Source organism: Ctenopharyngodon idella, chromosome 6 (genome assembly GCF_019924925.1).
Source record: "Ctenopharyngodon idella isolate HZGC_01 chromosome 6, HZGC01, whole genome shotgun sequence".
Taxonomy (NCBI): domain Eukaryota; kingdom Metazoa; phylum Chordata; class Actinopteri; order Cypriniformes; family Xenocyprididae; genus Ctenopharyngodon; species Ctenopharyngodon idella.
The window spans coordinates 15183039-15205602 of NC_067225.1; the positions used below are offsets into that span (position 1 = coordinate 15183039).

Below are 22564 nucleotides of genomic sequence, written 5' to 3' on the forward strand. Positions count from 1 at the left end.
AAACATGCTATACAGGCTTATAAATAGGGTTTAATCTGTAATTCAACAGAGCTTTTTAATTTTGAAGGAGAAAGTTTTCTTGACCTTTCAGTGAACTTAAGATAAACACTGCTATAACATAGCTGGGAGATAAAAATGTAAGCTTATTTATAAGGAAAAAGTCACGCTGCATTTCTATCACATAAATGCATCACTGGACTGAGAAGTCACTGCGTACATGAGATATTCCTGTGTAAATATATCTCTGTAATGCTACATTTTTTTCAGCACATTGCCTTTTATGCCTTCATTTTTCTTAAAAGTGCTGTAAGCTAATATTTTTGTGTAATACCACATATGTCCCTACTACCTGACAGATATCACTGAAACAGGTGTCCAGAGAAATCAAATCTGTTTGTGACAGCCCTAGGCACTGAAAACGGCAAAATAATAATAATAGTATAAAAAAACCTGTCAAGGGAGTGGTTTGCACTTTTTTCATCAGAAATACTGTATTTTCCAGAATTAAAGTTAGAATATAAGAAATATGTCATGGCTTACAAAGGGCAATTAACATCAAGCACATAAAACAAAATATGCACACAAATACAAGGGGAAAAAAAAAAAAAAAAAGAAACAAACAAAGTGAGGAGACTAATTTATTTTGATAAATTAATTTAGACTTGGCATTTAAAATAGATTGTTTATAATCAATACAATTTATTTTTACCTCTAACACTCATTCTTGTTCGGTTCTGAACATTTGTTCTTTTTTTGCTGTTCAGGGAGGGGAACTAAAATGCATGTTTATAATGTTCATAGCTAATATTCATTTACTAGTATTTTACATTATTTCTGAATGTAATAAAGTAGGACTTATCTGTGCTTCTTTTCACAGATTCATGTACAACTTTTTTTTTTCTTCTGGAAAATACAGTATTCCCGGACTGTTAATGATTCAAGTTCTGTCACGACAACTCTTGGGAGTGTTTGGCATGGTAATGGGCATGACAATGTTGATATACAGTATTTGGTTTTGGCAGAATAGATTTGATACACCACAACTGCTGCTGTTGTTTATGTGGAGGTTTTCTGAAAGCGCATTGCACTGATAGGCAAATGCTAGCCAAGTATTTGAAGGTTGAGCACAGAAGCTCATTGACTACTCAAACAGCAGGAACCAATCAGAGAATAATGTGATTGCAAGCAGGTCGAGTTAAAAGACCTATATTAGCCTGCACCATCTAGAGGTTCATGAAAGAACTTTGTATTTAGTCTCGAACCATTCAATAACCATTTACTGGCATATTGCACAAAAAAAAAAAAAAAAAAAAAAAAGGCAAGCACTGACTGAAATAGCCAGTTCCAGTCTGATTGGCCTGATCAGCCCCGCCCCTGGATAGCACATAAAAACAAAACAAATCCTGATTGGTCATGTCAATCAGGTGGTTTCTTCCAGTCTAAGTGGGCAGTTTTTGGCCAGAATAAGCTGCCACAAAAAGTGAAAATTCTGACCTTGTGAAACTATAGACAAAAGTTAGCAAACTTCTCAAATCATTTACAGCACCTTTAACTGTCAATATACAATTAGCTGAAGCATTGCCCTGATTTCACTATGGTTACCTGAGAATCGCATGGAGCCTCCTCTGGTGAACAGGGGTGGAGCCTGGAAGGCGTAGATGACATCACTCTCTGAGATACTCGTCATATCATCTTCATCAGAGAAAGAGCGCTGGAACCCATTTGAGTTAATCTCTGTCAAAATCACCTATGAGAGAAAGAGAAATGTTCATCTCAAATGGCCTTGCATGCATAGATTATTCTGATGAACAAGAAACTTGGGTTTTAGTAAACAAAGATGATTTCAGGTTCTTCTCCAGCTGTTTTCCAGAAGCTGATGTCATATCACAAACCAACAGATTAGGGGAATTCAGCTCAACCGCTCAGCATGACAAACTATTAGGCTCAGTGATAGGTCAGTTTCTATTGCTTGTTCTCTCTCTCTCTCTCTCTCTCTCTCTCTCTCTCTCTCTCTCTCTCTCTCTCTCTCTCTCTCTCTCTCTCTCTCTCTCTCTCTCTCTCTCTCTCTCTCTCTCTCTCTCTCTCTCTCTCTCTCTCTCTCAAAATGTTTCATCTCAAATTATCAGTCTGTATTTATTATGAAATAAATGCAGCCTTAATGAGCATAAGAGACTTTGTTCAAAAACATTAAAAATAGTAATGTTTCCAAACTTTTGACTGGTAGTGTACCTACTGTCTTTATTTTTCTTTCTCTTTATCATGTCTATGTACAACACACTAAATTACCATTGTGTATGAAATGTGCTATAAATAAAATTGCCTTGCCATGGAATATTAACATGCCCTTTGCATTATGAAAATAATAGCATTGGTCAGTGTATAAGTTATAGACTTCTTCTTAATCTGAGTGCATTATTGGTATGGTGCACTAAAAACATGGTCCAATTACCGTCACCTCACGACAGTACACTATAATGAATTGAGAATAGAGATTTTGGTGCAAGTGAATAAGCATGATCAGACTGTACATCAATGGACTGTACAATATAAACTTTGGTCATGATTAACAGTCTTGACCAGGGCTTGACATTGACTTTTTTGCTTACCAGCCACTGTGGCTAGTGGTTTTCCAAATTTACTAGCAACTCAGTATTTTCACTGGCCATAATTTTGACATCGATAAAAATCTGCGGGAATGAGTAAAATTATGCGCAATATTCAAGCCCTGTAACACCGATAATATTCATCTGGAGAAAATGAAACCAGTGAGTGAGGGGAGGTGGGTTTGTGTGTCAACTCGCTGTCGGAGAGATGAGAGACTGAGAAAGTGCAGCTGGTATCGTATCTGTTCTGTGGTAAATGAGTATTGGAAGAGTTTCAGATATTTCTGTATCGATATGTATCGAAAAATCTATATTTTTGACAACAATACGTTACACTTAGTTTATTATTTCAGATGTCTTTTTAAAAGAATACAATTGAAAAATGTATATATTATATACAAAATTCAACCTGCCAAAGTGGCTACTAGGAGTGACTGTGTTACATCGAACTGCTGAAATCCACCTGCATTTGGACTCAACAAAAGCCAAAATCAAACAGTGTGCACCAGGTTTCAATGAGTGAGTATGTGAATGAATGTATGTTCAAGGATTATAAAAATGATTATAACAGTGTCATTAAACATTTGTATCTTACAGCACAATAACACCTTGAGCCCTGGCTGAGCAAGTCTGGGTAGTTTCCATTAACCTACAGACGGAGTGTGTTCAGAGGAAGCAGTTTAATAGAGTATGAACAGAGATACATGTGCTTGTTCACTATTACTCTTCGTGAGCCTGGAAGATGTATGTGTTACGTTCCACGTGTGTTATGTGTATACTTTTTCGCTCTTCTGTCCTCCTATTTTCCCTCTGGTTTTAGGTCGGTGTTTACTGGCTGCTTCGACTGTCAATCATCATTTCTGACGTCATGATGTCCTGCCAATTTGCTGACGCGCCAGCTGTATTTAAGGACTTGATTTGACCGTGTGGTGGGCGCCATGCCAGCGTACCTCGTGCTCTAATGCGGCCAGTCGTTTTGTGATAATGCCACTTGTTTTTTCGGTTATCTCGCTTTGTGCAGTCATGCTTTGTGTCGTGAGATTTGATCTATTTATAGACTCATTTACCGATGTCCGTGTTATAGTTTTAGTCCTGCCATTGTGCGTGTCAAGTTAAAATTAATCTATTTGATTAAATATGCCTTTTGACATGACTCGAGAACATAGCCAGTAGATATGAGCTTTCTGCTTGTTGTTTGATTAGGTTAATTTGTATTATGTTTGCCTAGGTTTGTGAGTGTCACACCACCCTTGTATTTTTGTTTGTAGATTACAGTAATTTAGTTCGGGCATTGTATACGCGAAGATTTCGGTTTTATTTTCATATTTTCTTTTGTTAGTTTAGAGGTTAGTTGTAAGGATTGGTTTATTTTGTTTATTTCTTTTATTTGGGTGACACTCCTGTTTCCTTTGTTTAATGTTATATTTTTTTCATTGTAAAACTCCTTAATAACGCCAAAGTAAAGTTCTTTGAAATACTACCCTGTTTGTACCATCTTTGATCTGCACCACACCTGGTAACAGTTGTCTCGCTTAAATGTTATGAGAACATCCCATTTTTAACATCAAACACGTAACAGTATGCAAGAGTAATTCATCTTTGGCAAGACTACATAAGGTGTGTGTGTGCAGTACAATATAATATTTTTTATTATGAACTAATGGGGTGAGTGTGTATTGCACACAGTGTAGTTCAGGAATAGGAAAAGGTAAAAGAGACAAAACACCAGCAAATACGACAGACAGCAGGTCTCACCTGGTCTGGAGAGATCTTGCCCTCCTCTGCTACCATGGCCCTGAGTGTTGAGACAGACCCAAACAGAGGCACAGCCAACCCTACTCTCAGAAACCGCTGACCTTCATTGTTGAACACCAGTGTCACATTCAGGGCCCTAAACACACAATAACATACATATTTAGCACATGATCTAATACAACTGTTCAGTCATGATGTCAATTTGTAGGCAAATTCCGCTAACTCACCATGGGTTCCTAGGTGTTTTTACCATAGCAGACTTGTACATTTTTGCAACATTAATGCAATTTAAAAAAAAAAAAAAAAAAAAAAAAAAAACTTTTACCCGTCTTGAAATGGTTTGAAGGCGGTTTGCTAATACGTGGCTAATATGTGGCTAAATGGGACTACAAAAGGTTGTCACAGATATTAAACACCATCGCACCAAACAGGATTGCTTAGTGTGTGAGAGAGTGAGTAACCAATTAAAATCAATTTGCTACATGTAGGGCTACAGTCTGAGGAGTGTAGATATGTTTGGTTGTGTGTCTACATGTTGTGAAAGTTGATTTAAACCAGCACGTGTCTCTAACACTGCCACACACGCACGCGCACACACACACACACACACACACACACACACACACACACACACACACACACACACACACACATATATGGTTTACAGGGATTCTCCATAGACGTAATGGTTTTTATACTGTACAAACTGTATATTCTATCCCCCTACACTACCGCTACCCCTAAACCTACCCATCACAGGAAACAGTCTGCATTTTTTGAATTTAAAAAAAAAAAAAAAAAAAAAAAACACTGTTTAGTATGTTTTTTAAGCCATTTGGTTTACAAGGACACAGGAAGTATACCCATGTTATTATACACATTTGTGTCCTCATAAACCATATATACAAGAACACACACACACACACACACACCTTGTAAGTGCAGTGCACAGTATAATTGAGAGCTGATCTGTTTCCTGCTGCATTTGTTTGAATGAAAATGGCCACACACTATCCAGTCGCACAGCAGCTGATGGTCTCAGTGCAGCAGCATTTTTCACTGCAGCTGCAGTTCCGGACATTATGGCTCTGGAGACTTGGACAGACTTTTAAATGCCTCTCTCTGCTGCATTATTGAAAGCTGTATGTGAAATGCTGAATGCAACAAAAGCACTCAGTTATATGAAACTAACCCCCAATCGCTCCCTGGGCGCCACAGCAAAAAATAAATAAATAAATAAAAATGGCTGCACACTGCTTAGGGTGTGTGTTCACGGTGTGTGTGTGTGTTCAATTCTGTGATTTCAGGGAGTATCTTTTTGTGTTAAAGTACAGGTTGGATGTGTTAACTCTAGCATATTTGTGCAGGGAGATGGCCAGTATTTCAATTAAATGTATTTATACTTCTGTCTATTTTGTATTTTGCTGGACAAATACATCTTCAGTTGTAATTTGTCATTAAATACTTTGAGAGACTACATTTTGTATTTGAAACACTTAAAATACTGAATCAAATATGCCACTTCATTCTTAAATAATACTACAACTTTCTTCACCGGTGTTAATAGGACTACCAAATATAGCCACCAAATATTGCCCATCACAGTTTTTGGCTAGATGCAAGTAAATCACATGACACATACTGTTGGATCCATAGGCAGATTAACCATATGAGTCTTAAAGGGTAAGTTCACCCAAAAATGAAAATAATGTCATTTATTACTCACCCTCATGCCGTTCCACACCCGTAAGACCTTCGTTAATCTTTGGAACACAAATTAAGATATTTTTGTTGAAATCCGATGGCTCAGTGAGGCCTGCATAGCCAGCAATGACATTTCCTCTCTCAAGATCCTTTAATGTACTAAAAACATATTTAAATCAGTTCATGTGAGTACAGTGGTTCAATATTAATATTATAAAGAGACGAGAATGTTTTTGGTGTGCCAAAAAAAAACAAAATAACAACTTATATAGTGATGGCCGATTTCAAAACACTGCTTTATGAAGTTTCGGAGCATTATGTTTTTAGTACATTAATGGATCTTGAGAGAAGAAATGTCATTGCTGGCTATGGAGGCCTCACTGAGCCATCAGATTTCAACAAAAATATCTTAATTTGCGTTCCGAAGGTGAACGAAGGTCTTATGAGTGTGGAACGGCATGAGGGTGAGTAATAAATTACATTATTTTCATTTTTAGGTGAACTAACCCTTTGAAGGATTAGTTCACTTTCAAATGAAAAATTGGCCCAAGCTTTACTCACCCTCAAGCCATCCTAGGTGTACATGACTTTCTTCTTTCTAATGAACACAATCGAAGATATTTTAATAAATATCCTGACGCATCCGAGCTTTATAATGGCAGTGAACGGGACCAATGAGTATGAGCTGAAGAAAGTGTCTCCATCTACATTCATCCATCATAAACGTGTACTCCACATGGCTCCGGGGGGTTAATAAAGGCCTTCTGAAGCAAATTGATTCATTTATGTAGAAAAAAAATATTAATATTTAACAAGTTATGAAGTAAAATATCTAGCTTCCGCCAGACCGCCTTCCGTATTCAACGTACGAAGAAAGTGTAAAACTCTTCCAGTTCAAAAATCTTACGCTACGTCCTACGCCCTCCCTATTCAACTTACGGAAAAGGTATAACTGACGCGACGCCAGTTTACACATTCTTCGTAACTTGAATAAGGAAGGCGGTCTGTCCAACACTATGTCCAACTGCCTTAAGCATCCAGTGTGAGGTCTGAATGCACTCTGACGCCGGAAGTGATCTCTCGCACTCATTGACGTATACGCGCGAGAGATCATTTCCGGCATCAGAGCGAGTTTTCAGACCTCACACCCCGGATGCTCAAGGCAGTTGGACATAGTGGTGTATTAGAGGTAAAAAATGATATAAATACTGTTCGGTTTCTCGCACAAACCGATCGTTTCGTGTCTTAGGACATCAATGTGTCATCACGAGCCTCAGGGTTTAATTTGAATTTGTCTGTGCATGTTTTTTTTTTTACTCTTATAGATGGAGTTCCCATTGCCATGCATTATACGACTGACAGACTAGAACGGTTGGAGTTAAAAATCATCATTTGTGTTCTACTGAAGAAACAAAGTCACCTGCATCTTGGATGCCCTGGGGGTAAGCAGATAAACATAAAATTTTCATTTTTGGTTGAACTATCCCTTTAAGGTTACACTTTATTTTAAGGTGACATAGTTACATTGTACTTAAATAAGTACTGAGTAACATTAACATGAACTTACTATATAGTTACAGTTAGGGTTAAAGTTTGGTTTAGGATTAGTTACTTTTAATTATGCATAATTTACTGCTATTACTATAGTGAGTACATTTAGTAATGTGTAACTATGTCACCTTTAAATAAAATTTTACCACAGTTAATCTTTGTTGTCAGCTTGAATAAGGCTGGGCGGTATGACTATGTATTTAATTAAATATATTTCTCACACCAGTGTGTTGAATTTTATTTGGATACATTTGATGAGCAAGTATTTGTAATTCGTGACTAAATACTTTTTGATGTATTTGTACCCATCTCTGTGCATAACTACTTTGAAAAGTACAGTCTGACTATGGCAGCTCAATGTAAGAGACTGGTCTGATCATTCATTGTATTCAATCTTTCTGATTAGCGAGATGTTGACATGAGATGTTGGATAACCTGATTGGCTCCTTAAAAACTTGCCAAGGAGTTCAGCTCACATGTGAGCAATGCTGGACTGCTGACAGAAGTGTTTCTGTCTGTCCATAGCATGTCTCTAAGCTAATTTGTAATCTTCATAAAAATTCATAACAATAAGTATGGTAAAACTCCCGTTGACATTTACTAAAGACCTTCAAATTTGCCCCCCTAAGCTCTCAGTGCAGCTAGATATGCCTTTTTCACTCCAGATTATTACATCTGGAGGTTAGTGATTCAGAGATGAGCATGCTGGGAAATCTGAGTGTTTAGGAAAGAAGGTACTGTACAAGTCTTCATGATGAGCCATAGTTCTCTCCATATATTTCTCAGATTCTATTATCAGTCTGTCTGACAGGTTGGCAGTCTCACAGGAGAGATTTTGCTGACTGGCGGTTTTGAGATTTAAGAAAATTGAGACAATGTTCTGTTAAGAGCTGTTCATTTGGTCATTCATCACATGAAGTATTTCAGGGTGGCCAAGGACACAAACACACTGAAACGCACAATAGCGAAGATACACACAGACGCATATACATACAAACACGTATACAGACATAAAAATACATATAGTATACAGACAATGAGTCCTAATAGATTCCAAAGAAATAAAGACAGAAGGCACAGTAACATACCTGGTCTGTCGCAGTGGGATTGGAAGTGAAATACACAGGAAAGGGTCAAAGGTGTTGCTCTGTTTAAGGCAATGAGGGCACGTCAGTGATGACCTGAAACAAAAATGACCATGAGACATTTAATTATTTTTTTCTTTAAAACACTCAACCATAATAACCAATAATAATAATAATAATAATAATAATAATAATAATAATAATATGAATTTTGATTTTATTTTGATTGGCTTGATTTTCTGTGTAGTTCTGTGCAGTTTAAATTCATTTAAAAACAGGTGTATTTTGAAATGTTTTAACTAATCATCTTGTAATGAATATCAGTTTAGTTCTACTTTCTGAGTATGAATTATCACATGCATTAAAGGAAAACAATATAATGCAAGCACTATAAAAGGTTTTGCCACAAACTCAACTCCATCATGATAATATCGCGAGACACACCTCTACTTACTATTACATAATTTTCCAACTCAAATTATTTATCTTGTGTTACTGGACAACAACAATACAAAAAGACAGATTTTTGCCTGAAGATTTTTTGGAAAGCACATTTGTTTGGCATCATGTCCACAGTGGGCCTGCTTGAGCACGTCTGTCTCTGAGCCCGATATAGAGCTTCCCTTCATGACTCAACAGCTGAACACTGGAAATGCATTTGGGTTCTGCAGGTGCAACGTGTTCACCTGCAGCACAGACGACAGCTTGAAAACCAGCAGAGATGGGCACATGTTCTCATATTGACTGCGATAAGAAGCTCTGGAATGCATTGATTTCAATATCTCAGCAATAAAAAATAAATAAATAAATAAATAAAAACACGAGTACAGAGAGAATGATGAAAAATGAACGCAGAGGCAAAGAGGATGATGAGAGTGAGAAATAAAGATAGAAGAGACATCTGTAAGTGGAATAAATGAAAAAGAAAGTGAGGGAACAGCAGATGTAGAATGTGGCTGAGATTGCATCATGTTGGGGTCCAATTGTCTCTTGTAAACTTGGCAGAGCTGTCATATCAACCGGTGGAGACCCCTTAAAATAGCAGCGCACACCTACTACAGCTATAGATACTCACCAGATGTGTTTTGCACCGCACACAAACAAATTACGCACTTGTTAGAAAGAAAAAGTGTATGGGGAGTTAGTGTGAAATAAATAATGAAGAGCTGTGAAAATGACACCATGTGAACATCAGCAATGATAATAATTGGCTGCTTAGTAACTGTGCACATGTATCCACTTGACTAAACTCAAATGGGTACAACAATTTTTTGTGGCTTATACTATGCGGTTTAGAGCCATGGCAGAATGAACTTTGCACTAGTCTGTAGTGGGACAGGAATCATAAAACGGTATAACAACATTAAAGGGTTAGTTCACCCAAAAAAATGAAAATAATGTCATTTATTACTCACCCTCATGCCGTTCCACACCCATAAGACCTTCGTTAATCTTCGGAACACAAATTGAGATATTTTTGTTGAAATCCGATGGCTCTGTGAGGCCTACATAGGGAGCAATGACATTTCCTCTCTCAAGATCCATAAAGGTACTAAAAACATATTTAAATCAGTTCATGTGAGTACAGTGGTTCAATATTAATATTATAAAGCAACGAGAATATTTTTGGTGCACCAAAAAAACAAAATAACGTTTTTATGGATCTTGGAGAGATGAAATGTCATTGCTCCCTATGTAGGCCTCACGGAGCCATTGGATTTCAACAAAAATATCTCAATTTGAGTTCCCAAGATTAACGAAGGTCTTATGGGTGTGGGACGGCATGAGGGTGAGTAATAAATGACAGAATTTTCACTTTTGGGTGAACTAACCCTTTAAGTATAATTACCAAAATGTAAAAATAAAAACCATCCCCATTACGGCGATTAGACATCATTGCAAAAAATAACATCACTCTAAAAGTAACATAATTTGGGCATTTTCTATATCATGGTGGGAATACAAGCAAATAAAATCATTGCATTTTCTTAATTTTACAAAAGTTGTGTTGACTGCATTTGTAAAGCTTAGCCATTCAACTCTGTTGCCTAAGCTATTAGCTATAAGAAAATAACATTATAATATTTTCTTTATTTTATGAGATAAAGTCATTACAGCTGCGGTCTGTAAGTTTTGCCTGTTCGTCGCCAGCTCTGTTTGAAACCTGCAATTGCAGTTATTTACAGAATTATCATCTTTACGTGGGTTGTGCATTGGCACCACTCCTCAGCGCAGATGAATAATGTTTGCTGTCAGTCACCACATTGGTGTGGATACTGTACTTCAGAATCAGATAACATGTCTGCCACTTTTGTTCTGACCAACTGAGAAAAAAAGCATTACAATAAATCGCGCTACCAACGGTGATTAAATCTAACGATCGTTCAGCTCGGTTCACGCCAAACCGTGCAAATTATTTTTTTTCATAAATTTTTCTCACATTTTTAATGTTAACAACATCAGCATTGCGTGACTATGTGTATTAGTGTGTATTAGCGTTACCTGTAGATTTCAATTTCTGTAGCCGAAGTCTTTTGCTTTTGATTACTGGTTAATCTCCAGTTGTCACTGATGATTGTCATTTGGACCTTTCTGGTTTATAATCCACCATCAAAATAATAAGTTTAATTATTCCAGCTGCTGTAAGAAAAGGCTATAAATGATCCGCTACCAGCAGCATCCTTCCTCTACATGCCATATAGCCTACTAGCTGGGACTTGTTCTTTATGTAAACAGACGTGACAATGACGCAAAGACGAATGGCTGCATGCTCAAATTTCCCTTAGAAACCCACCAGTACCAATTTTATTATAAAACATTATTATAAGCTTACCTTTGTGAATCGGGCTAAGGTAAAGAGATAGTTTTGAATATTGGTTATGTACTTGCTCAAAAATTGATTTTGGATCATTTTTAACCAAATAAAAAGTTATGGACTGCAGCTTTAACTATAAACAAAAATTGAATTGTATATACAAATATGTTTATTTAAAATGTAAATTGATGTTTATTTAGTATTTATTTCTAGAAAATTACACAAATCAGGGTTTTAAACATGGTTGCAAAAATTGCAAACTGCCTAGAAATATTTTTTTTTTAGGCCCTATTTTTGTACCCTACAGAATCACACCATAAGTAAAGGTGCCTCTTTTCCCATGCCTACTTGTGTCGTTAAGCTGCAGTAAATCACAGTGCCACTTAAAAGCACATCCATTGAGAAAACTGTCTTTTAACTAGTCTGGTGGGCATGTCAGAAGAGCATTGGTCTGTTGGGCTAAGGTGGAGTGAATAGACTGTATCTCTGTTTTACCCTTTCCACAAAGTCTTGAGTCAAATTGTTCTGTTATGTTAATTCAGTGAATGTCATTCTCATGAGAGACAATTACAATAATTTTACAAAAGAAAGTCAAACCACTTTGCTCTATTGCAGTGCTTTGATCTATATACAATGAAGTTCTTTTGTTTCTCATTTTAGCTTAGTACTTTGTAAATCCTGACTGTCAACTTCACTTAGATAATACATAAATTATCTACAATTGCTACAATCTATAATTTTTTAATTATTCAGATGCTGTTTTTGTTTAGAGGGCTAAAACAATCAAGATTTTAAGTTATTTTGGAGTTACTTTACATTACTATATACAAATAAATTACAGTAACAGCTTTTTAGAATTACATATCATAATAATTCTTCCTTGCTAATGATCAAGCATAAATGGGATCTATAGAATTACATTTTGTCTTATTGGCAGCTAATTGGGTGTTTGGGTTCTCCCTCGGTAGTAATCGCGTTCCGGGGGGGGAGAAATGGGAACGTGGGGGCACCGCGATGCGACCGCAAAGTGCACTTTCACTTTCGCAATCAAAGGGGCAGGCCCCCCCCCCACTGTGCACACCACTGCCATGGCTGTCAAACTCCAAAAATAAACACAAATAAAAGGTAACGGAAAAGCACTGTAAATGTATTCCATACAACTCATGCACTATATCAAGTCTTCTGAAGCCGTACGATAGCTTTGTGTGAGAAACAGACCAAAATGCATGTTATTATTTACTGTTAATCTTGTGCTCGCCATGATCTCACATACAGAATTTTAATATAGTGTAATATAGTGTCTTAAAATGTCATAATATCACATGTGTCAAACTCTGCTCCTGGAGAGCTGCTGTCCTGCAGAGTTTAACTCCAACCAGCTCCAATACACCTGCCTAGAAGTTTCTAGTAATCCTAAAGATTAATTAGCTGGCTCAGTTATGTTTAATAGGGTTGAAGCTAAACTCTGCAGGACAGTGCTCCAGAAACTGAGTTTGACAACCCTGTATTATTTACTCCTTCAAATCCTACATGACTTCCTTTCTTCTGTGGAACACTAAATTATCTTCCCCTCCAGTAAGCTGACATCTAAATTAGCACTGCAACTGGATCAATGAATCAATGAATTTGAGGACCCGATGAGTCCAATTCATTAATGGATTATTAAGATCAGTTTTGTGAACTGAATGAGGCAGTGAAAAGATCCAACTCAAAAGGATAAAAAACAACTTAAAAGAAGAAGAAGAAAAAAAAAATTCTGTCTCTCACACAAAGTTATCACGTCTTCAGAAGACTCAATGTAATGTAATTTTATCGTTATCCATTTTAATTGGATCTGAAAGAGTGACATTCATCAAAATTTCTGTTTTATAAGCATTCAGTTGCCTTCACTCAATCTGCAATGAGGGGCCTTGGCAGCCAGCAACTTAGTACCAGTCTAGATATTAAAATATATTTAGAGACAATATCCAAAAGCAAAAATTTGAAAGCAAGAAAACTATACAGTTGTTTAATAGATACAATTTCTTCATGTAAAATGCCTTTTTTTTTCTTTTCCTCTCGTTTTCTCTTTTTTTGCTTTTTGTTTGACCCCTGGAAGAGCTTCACAATGAGTAGAATGAAGCTGGAGTCAGCGCATCAAGAGTCACCACACTCAGACATCTTCAGGAAAAGGACTACCAAGCCACTTCTGAACCAGAGACAACGTCAGAAGCATCTTACCTGAGCTAAGGAGAAAAAGAACTGGACAGTGAACAGTGGTCGAAAATCCTCTTTTCAGATAAAAGTAAATTTTGCATTTCATGTTGAAATCATGGTCCCAGAGTCTGAAGGAAGACTGGAGAGGCACAGAATCCAAGCTGCTTGACGTCTAGTGTGAAGTTTCTGAAGTCAGTAATGATTTGGGGGGGCCGTGACGTCTGCTGGTGTTGGTCCATTGTGTTTTATCAAGTGCAAAGTCAATGCAGCCATCTTCCAGGGGATTTTGGAGCACTTTATGCTTCCATCTGCTGACAAGCTTTATGGAGATGCTGATTTCCTTTTCCAGCAGGACTTTAACATCTGCCAAGTGGTTTGCTGACCATGATATTACTGTGCTTTATTGGCCAGCCAATATGCCTGACCTGAATCTATGGGATATTTTCAAGAGAAAGATGAGAAACAGTCGATCCAACAATATACAGATGATCTGAAGGCTCAATAGTGCCTCAGCAGTGCCACAGGCTGATCACTTCCATGCCACACTTCACTGATGCAGTAATTTGTGCTAGGAGCAAGTCATTTGCTGTAATATGTCCTGCCGATCAAGTATTGAGTGCACAAAAGAACATACTTTAAAGAACTTGAACTTTTCTGTTTTGCAAATCCATTTTTTGATTGATCTTAGGAAATATTCTAATATTTTGAAATACTGGATTTTGGACTTTCATGAGCTGTACGCTCTAATCATCAAAATTTAAAAAAAAAAAAAAAACTTTTGAAATGTTTTACTTTACATGTGGTGAATCTAGAATATATGAAAGTTTCATTTTTAAAAATAATTTATAATAAAAAAATGAACTTTTTGATGATATTCTAATTATATGACCAGCACCTGTATGTACTCTTGTTTGTAAACTATGTTTTGTTCTTGATAATATACAATAAAATACAAACAAACAAACAAAAAAACTTAGTACCAGTTTGTCAACAGCAGAGCAGGTGGAACTGGTTTTTCCCCAAACAAAAGAGGCTGAACTTCAGTCCAGGAACATGTAGTTCTTTTCTAAAAAAGATTCTTACTCAGTTTATTCAGTTTTATCACTAAGGGGACAAAAATACATTCTACTAAAAAAAAAAAAAAAATGCAGTCAAAACAATCTAAAGAGAGCAAACTGAGACCAGCCTAAAGAGATACAGAAATCTGTTCGGAGTCTGAGATTATATTTAAAAACAACTGCAGCTTCTAAATAAATCAACACAAGGTCCTCCAAACTCCTAGTCAATACTTTAGCAACATCAGGGGGGATCTTTTTGCAATATTTTTGTGCAGTCCTATACATCAAATATCCTATACATCAAATGCGTATGGCTGGTTTCAGGGTGTTTTCACAAGTCATCTAGCTGATATGTAGCTAAAATCTATTTTTAATATGGCAACCAAACCTAGATTAGTTATCAATGCTGCAATCCTACTGCCAGTGAGACGGAAGATAAGCATTTGTGCCTGTCTTTCAATCATCTACTGCAGCTGAAGCAGAACCTAACACAGTAGTGGCCAAAAATGATGTCCGGAGGGGATATTTGCACAATGTTTGCTTTTGATGGCCCTTTGGGTTCAATTAAATAATCAAAATATGTGTATATAATATATTGGGAGGAAGAATATACACTAAACTTGGTTAAGGTATTAAAATGACAAAATTATTTGGCAAGAAAGGCAATCTCCCGCATATTGTGGGATATGGGTTTAATAGTATTATGCAAAAAAATAAATAGAAAAATAAAAAGCTAACAGGAAATAATGCATACAGTGACTACAATGTAATCAGTTATTAATATTTTGTTAGTTCTCCCTTGTTTTTGATTACAGCAGCCATTCTGCTGTTTATTAACTCACTAAACTTTGTGCATGTGTCATGCTTAACTGCTTTCCAAAACTGAGCTTCATTAGATGACCTGCATGACTTATCACTATTAAGGCTTATAATTTCCCAAAGGTTTTCAATGGCTATAAGGTCAGGGGACTGAGGAGGGCACTTAAAGACTTCAAAATACTGAGCATGAACACTTATTGCAAGCAACTTTGTTGCATTTGTGGTGTATTTGGGATCGTTATGTTGGAAAATACACATTTTCTCTCCAAACCTATCCTCTATACTTGGCTACATTGTGTTCAGCAGGATCTTCAAGTATTGGTCCATTTTCAAATAGCCAGCAACTTTGTATTTCCTTCCAACACCTGCTGCAGACATGCATCCCCAATACCATTATGTTTCCCCTGTTGTGCTTAATAGTGCCATGCATGCATTTGGTATTAACTCTTTCCCCACCATTGATGGATGAATTTTCCATCATTTATGAGACAACTGTCTAATGATACAGAATGAAATGTCGACCCAGGAAGAGTGTGCAAGCTTTGAGGGTTTTGATGGAAGTGATCTACTCCATATATGTTTTGCTCATCACTCTGAATCCAATCTGGATGTAGTCTTTGACAAAAACGTGATTTTTCTCTCAGCCTTTTCTTTAAAATGTTGCTTTCTTTTTAATGAAACTTACCCACATTCAAGTGTTGATAAAAAAGAATTCATGAAGCTAGAATAAAATGGGAATAAAATAAATATTCTAATGAAGCTAGAATAAAATGGGTGTGTTCTTTCTTTTGATATATTGCATATTTAGATATTCATACAACAAAATATTCTGAGGATCATGACATGAGTCTTGTGAAAATGTTCAAATATGCTGCCGCTGGCTGGCAACTTTTTAAAAATATGCTGGCGGGGAAAGAGTTAAAACACTCCAGTCGTCTCCTACGAACAAACCATCTAACGTTAGGTTGTTAAATTTTGACTTGTCTGACTGCAGAATGCGGCTCCAATCTTCCATACTCCAATCCTTACATTCTTTGGCAAATGCAAAGTGTTTTTTACAGTTGATAAAACTAATAAATGGTTTCTTTACTGGTACACAACCTCTCAATCCAGGCTTCATTGCCACCAGAGGGCACTCCACCCTGGACTACACATCATTTGGACTCCATTTCCCATCTACCCTCATACCTTGGACTGATCACCCTGCACCTGCTACCCATTATACAATCACTCACTCACACATAAAAGACACTTGCACCCACACCTCCATGCAAAGTCTTGTTTAACCCAGTCTGACATTTCTGAGTGTTTCCTCTGGATTCTGTATTCTTGTGTTTGACCTTGGACTATTACTCGTTTCTGATTCTCTGCCGCCTGCCTTGACCCTTGCCTGTTCCTGGATTGTGTATGTTTGCTGCCTGCCCTGATCTCTGCCTGCCCTGATCTCTGCCTGCCTTGGGACTCTGATTGTTTGCTGCCTACCCTGATCACTGCCGCTGGCAGAAACAGTGTCTGTGAACTACACTTCAATAAAAGCTGCAGATGGATCCTCACTCCGTTGACCCAATCCTTACAATATCATTGTATTTGTATAATTTTATTTATAATTATATTTGCAATTCTATTATTTATATAATATAATTATTTCAATAGTTATATTTTTAAAATTGTATTTACCAGCATACTGTACATTTTACTAAAACATTTTAAATTGCCCCACGAGACAAGATTTTGAATTTGAATTGATTCACTGAAAATGGACAGTTTGGACTGATGTGCATGTTTCAAACTCAGACTCTAACAATTTCTGCTATACTGAGGTTTAAGCACTAATAAAACTTCATATTCATGAGCTGCAAGACAAGAGGAATCATAAAACTAATGATCATTTAATGATGCAGTCTTTATGAAACTTAGGGCATGTTTACACGACAATGATGTACTAAAAACTAAAGTTTTTCCCTTTGCTTTTTTCACATACAGATGACAACATTGTCAAAACGATTCCCGTTCACAAGAATCCACAAAAACTAAGACTAAAAACGCTGTGATATGCATGCCAGGCCAGTAGTTGGCGATGTCACTTTGTAAAGAAACACTACGCACCTATAGACTGAACACGTAATGCGCATGACGTCACCGTTTTCACAAATGTGCGTTTTTGCTGTTAACATGGAGATCAAAAACTTAAACTGAAATCCAATTTCAAAAACTTGCATTTTCAGGTAGCCAAAATGCTGTTGTCATGTAAATTAATGGGCAAAACACATAAAAAGTTTTCAGTTTTTAGTTGAAAAGTGTGTTGTGTAAATGGCACCTTAGTAAAACATTAAAATCATAACAATAATCATGATGCTGCTTAACTGTACACTATTCAATACACTGCCCAGCATTACTACAGCTCTAACATGGCAAGCGAATATTGTTATTACTGCAGCACAAACCATCATACACAGAAAACTGCAAATACAGTAGTCCGAAACTTTCGCACTGTAAAGCCATCTGTATAATCACAGTCCTTGAGGATACTTCAGTGTTTTGAATCTTTTTTTCAACACCTATCGAGCACAAGAAATGCTCACAGCTGCGGATAAACAATGAATCCAGACTTTAATGACCACATCATATACGCAGCTGAAGTGTTTTGTCTACCTACATTTCATATCTTATCAGAGATAAACCACCACATGCAATGGCAGATTGACAGACAGATTGACCTTAATTATAAACAAATGCTGAAAGCAGATATCACAGCAGTGTTTGCGTGGCAAAGATATGAATAAACAAGCAGGGTGCAATCTGAAATGTTAGTCATTCTATTTTCGAAGTTAGAACAGCCAACACAGCTAATGGAATTACAAAATGAATCCATGAAATCAAGAAGCGAGAACTTCTTGATCACTGAGAAGCGGAAGCTTTTTTCTCAATTGATGAAAATTGCTGAGTCTATTTCTACCTGCCTTTCTACTTGGCGAGGAGTTCTGGGAGTCTAAATGTGAGTGGGCATGAAGCTGGGAAAATTGGGAAATTTATGAAGAGCTTTGATGCTTTAGAATGTGTAGCATTGAAGAAAAAAAAAAAAACTAATTAAACCTACTCAACTAACTTTTGCTCAGTTGAAAACTTAATATTCAGCATTTACATATTGCTCACATCTGCAGAAGCAGAAATGCTGTTGGCGAGAAGGTCTTTGTAACACCAAAAATAGGTGAAAATAATGCTTTCGTAATATTCTCTATAGCAGAGTGTGTGATTTCATTGAGGATTACTTGATCATTTTCACTTTGCAGAAAGTTCCGGCGCAGATGTTTCAACAGCCCTGCAGCCTGAGAGAGACAGTGAATAGCATGAAGCCTGCTGTTTTCTAGAGAGCTCACACAACGTGTGCCGGATGAGCCCATTTGTATGAGGAGAGACAAACTCTCAGCCAAACTGCGGTACAGATGATAACCAGTCATTTTCTTCATTGATGGATATCTGAATAAACCGTGAACATGAATATTTAAGGAATCTGCAAGAATTATAGGCTAAAAATATTACTAATTAATATGCAACTAATCCATTGAACTTAAAATTGAAAATTGTGTGATCTAATGCAATTAATTAAACTGCAATTGACTGTAAGTTAACTAAATAGTTTGCATGAGCTGTGTTGATCAAATTGAAGGGACACCACTCTGATCTGTTTGTAACCTACAACAAATACTCAGAGTGAATTCTGCATTTTCACAAGGCAAAACACCAATATTTGCTTATTAAATAAATAAGAGAAAAAGACCATGAGCTCACATGTAGGGATGGGTACCAAAACCTGGCCATTATCGGTTCTGCATTCGCTACTGGAGAAATTAAGAAAATACATTTCCTTTTCTATTGTTTCTGTGTTTTTACTTCTTGTGTTTAGTTCCTGTTTGCCTTTGTTTCCTTAGTTACCTTTGTTAGTCAACATAATAATTAATCAGTCCCATCTGTGCCATGTTAAAGGCATAGTTCAACCAAAAATGAAAATTCTGTCATTAATTATTCACCCTCATGTTGATCTAAACCCGTAACGATTGTTTTCATCTTCGGAACACAAATGAAGATCTTTTTGATGAAATCTAAGAGCTTCTGTCCCTCCATAGACAGCTACGCAACTGACACTTTGACACTTCAAAAAGTTCATAAAGAGATCGTTAAACTAATCCATATGTATTGAGTGGTTTAGTCCAAATTTTCTGAAGAGACACGATTTATACACTGAACAGACTGAATTTAGGCTTATATTTCACATATACTCATTCATCAACAAACACATCAGTTATGGTAAACGGATGATCAAGCATGTTTGCTTGATGTATGAAAATCAATGAGGTTCATTCTCGTGTTGGACAGCACATTTGAGCTTCCGGAAGAGGTTTGTTCTCACACGTCAAGCAAGTTCGGTGGAGCTTCTGTTTATGTTCACTAATCAATGTTTATATGTGAATAAAAACCTCAATTAAACCTGTTCATCATATAAAACGGTCGATTTTCTTAGTTTTACAATCTCTTTATGAACTTTCTGAAGCGTCAAAGTTTCAGTTGCGTAGCTGTCTATGGAGGGAAAGAAAGCTCTCAGATTTCATCAAAAAGATCTTCATTTGTGTTCCAAGGATGAACAAAAGTCTTATGGGTTTGGAATGACATGAGGGTGAGTACTTAATGACAGAATTTTCGGTTTTGGGTGAACAAACCCTTTAACCTCTTGTTAGCCTGTGTATATACCCCTGTGTTTTAGTCTTTGTCTTTACATCTCTGTTGTAAAGCCGTTGCATTTCCTGTTGGGTTATTCTCATCTTCCTGTTTGGAATTATGGTTTCTTGTTCGTATGTCTTTGTTTTTTTTTTGTTGTTGTTTTTTGTTAATAAACTGCTTGCAAAAAGATTCTCGCTTCACCTTTCACTTCTCCTCTTAGTTCACACAGCACGTGATTTAAAACAAAAAATGTCCCTAATTGGTTTGCTTTATGTTGAAACTGTGTTAATTTCATTTGGATGAAACAACATTACACATTTTCTTTTCTTTTCTTTTTACACATTTGCTTTGTTTGTACACTCGTGATTTGTTCAAACATTACTGTTTGATACAGATAATTTTTTATTTATTTGTAATTATTTCAGAAAATGTTAATTCTGTTCATAGTTTGTTTTCTTTTCTTTCTTTTTTTTCTTAAATTAACAAAACAAACATGTAACACCATTAAAACGATACCCATCCCTACTCACATGTGAGGAAACGGTCCCCTCATTGGTCAATAAAAGACAATTTTAGATAAACATACTTTGGATGTGATGTGTTTGAGTGTATTTTTTTTTGAGTTTATATAAGTCTACATCAGTGGTTCTCAATAGGGACGTTCAGAGAACATCGGACAGAGCTTAAACTTGTAACTACTTGCAAATGAATCTGGTCTGCAACATTCTAACATTGTGTCTACACCGGCGTCCGCTTCGTTTCAACAGCTTGAAGCACCTTTTCACTATCTATTGTAAACAACAGCAGAAGTCATTTATTTCATAAAGAGAGTTGAAAGAGAGTTGAATGAGAGCTGCGTGGAGTTCCGATCATATGCATATGTGGATTTTGCGGATCTGATTTGTTTGTTTGCACTGACACATTTAATCAAAACTATTAGTGCGAGGGGAAAATTATTAATATTTTTCCACTAAAAGTTACTTTTTAAACACTATTTCTTTGGGAAATTGTGATTAATTACTCTACTGTTCAAAAGTTTGGGGTCGTTTATTTTTTTTTTCTTGAAGAAATTAATACTTTTATTCAGCAAGGGTGCATTAAACAGTGACAAAGACTTTTATATTAGTAAAAAATGTCTACTTCAAATAAATACTGTTATTTTGATCTTTATATCTTTATATACATCAAATCTATCGTGTGTCATTATGTGTAGTGAGTTGGCTCATGTGGTTGTTTCGCACTTCAGAACTTAAGGGAACACAGTAGGCATCAATGCTCCCTGTTTTCACGGTGCATTAGGGGACTTTTTAGGGAGCGAATGTTTCAGTGCACTAGAAGGATTTTACAAATAAGACAGCCCTTAAAATGGCCAAATCCCTGATCAGTGCCCTGACTACTGAACTAGTGATGCACCCATTGTAAGATGTAGTTTTCAAACATCCTATTTAACATGGGATTTGATTTTAGGGTTTTTTGTTTTTTTTAACATTTTTCTAAACAGCAGCGATATGAGATGTTACTGTAAATGTTTATCAACAATATTTGTGAAAATATTCACAGTATGACTTTTAACCAAATTGTGCAACCCTTCTATCTACTTATCAGCATACAATGGTCTTTCTGTATGTATAATTGCATGCAGGTTGTTACATGCTACTACAGTATGATAACATAACATACTGTATACAGTACACAGTCAAGGACGCCTAATACCACACAAGTGTCCCAGTAGAATTCAAAAGCTCAGGCAGACAGATAAAGGGTGGACTTGATCTTAAATTAAAGACTAAAGGGTGTGTCTGACCTGTACTGAGCTTGGAAGTGCTCCTGAACGAAACTGTGTCGAGTTCCAGGCTGCTGTGAGTTTGCTGGGCCGGGGCATGGACTCTCTTCCAGTTCCACAGGACCCTGAGACATGCAAACAGAAGGAATGAATGGAAAAATATATATTTAGCTGTTTTTCACATTGGTTTTGAAATGTATATCTACAGATTACACAGGGAAAGTATATGTAGATTAGACAGTGAGGGTTTTAAAAAAGCATTTAGATATTGCACTAAAATGTTTCAATACAACCAGCTTTTTTTTTCTTTCAGAATTTAGAGAAATACAAGCCATGAATTAATCTCTAACTGAGACAGATATATAGCCAATGTTAATTGTTTTCCATTCATAGAAATGTTATTGCTACTACAGAGATAATGACACAAAACACATGAACATTGATAAAATTAATTTGAATTGTAGTTCGGAAAGTTGAGG

At 36.4% G+C, this 22564-nt stretch overlaps 1 protein-coding gene across 1 annotated transcript in view; it reads right to left on the reverse strand.

Annotated features, from left to right (window-relative positions):
- Positions 1-22564, reverse strand: part of usp43a (ubiquitin specific peptidase 43a) — a 104809-nt gene that overhangs the window by 45098 nt on the left and 37147 nt on the right. The window contains exons 3-6 of the mRNA XM_051896579.1: positions 22107-22210; positions 8702-8794; positions 4359-4494; positions 1603-1747 (exon numbers count right to left, since the gene is read on the reverse strand). Of these exons, the coding sequence (XP_051752539.1) occupies positions 1603-1747; positions 4359-4494; positions 8702-8794; positions 22107-22210 (478 nt within the window). The remainder of the gene's footprint in view (positions 1-1602; positions 1748-4358; positions 4495-8701; positions 8795-22106; positions 22211-22564) is intronic.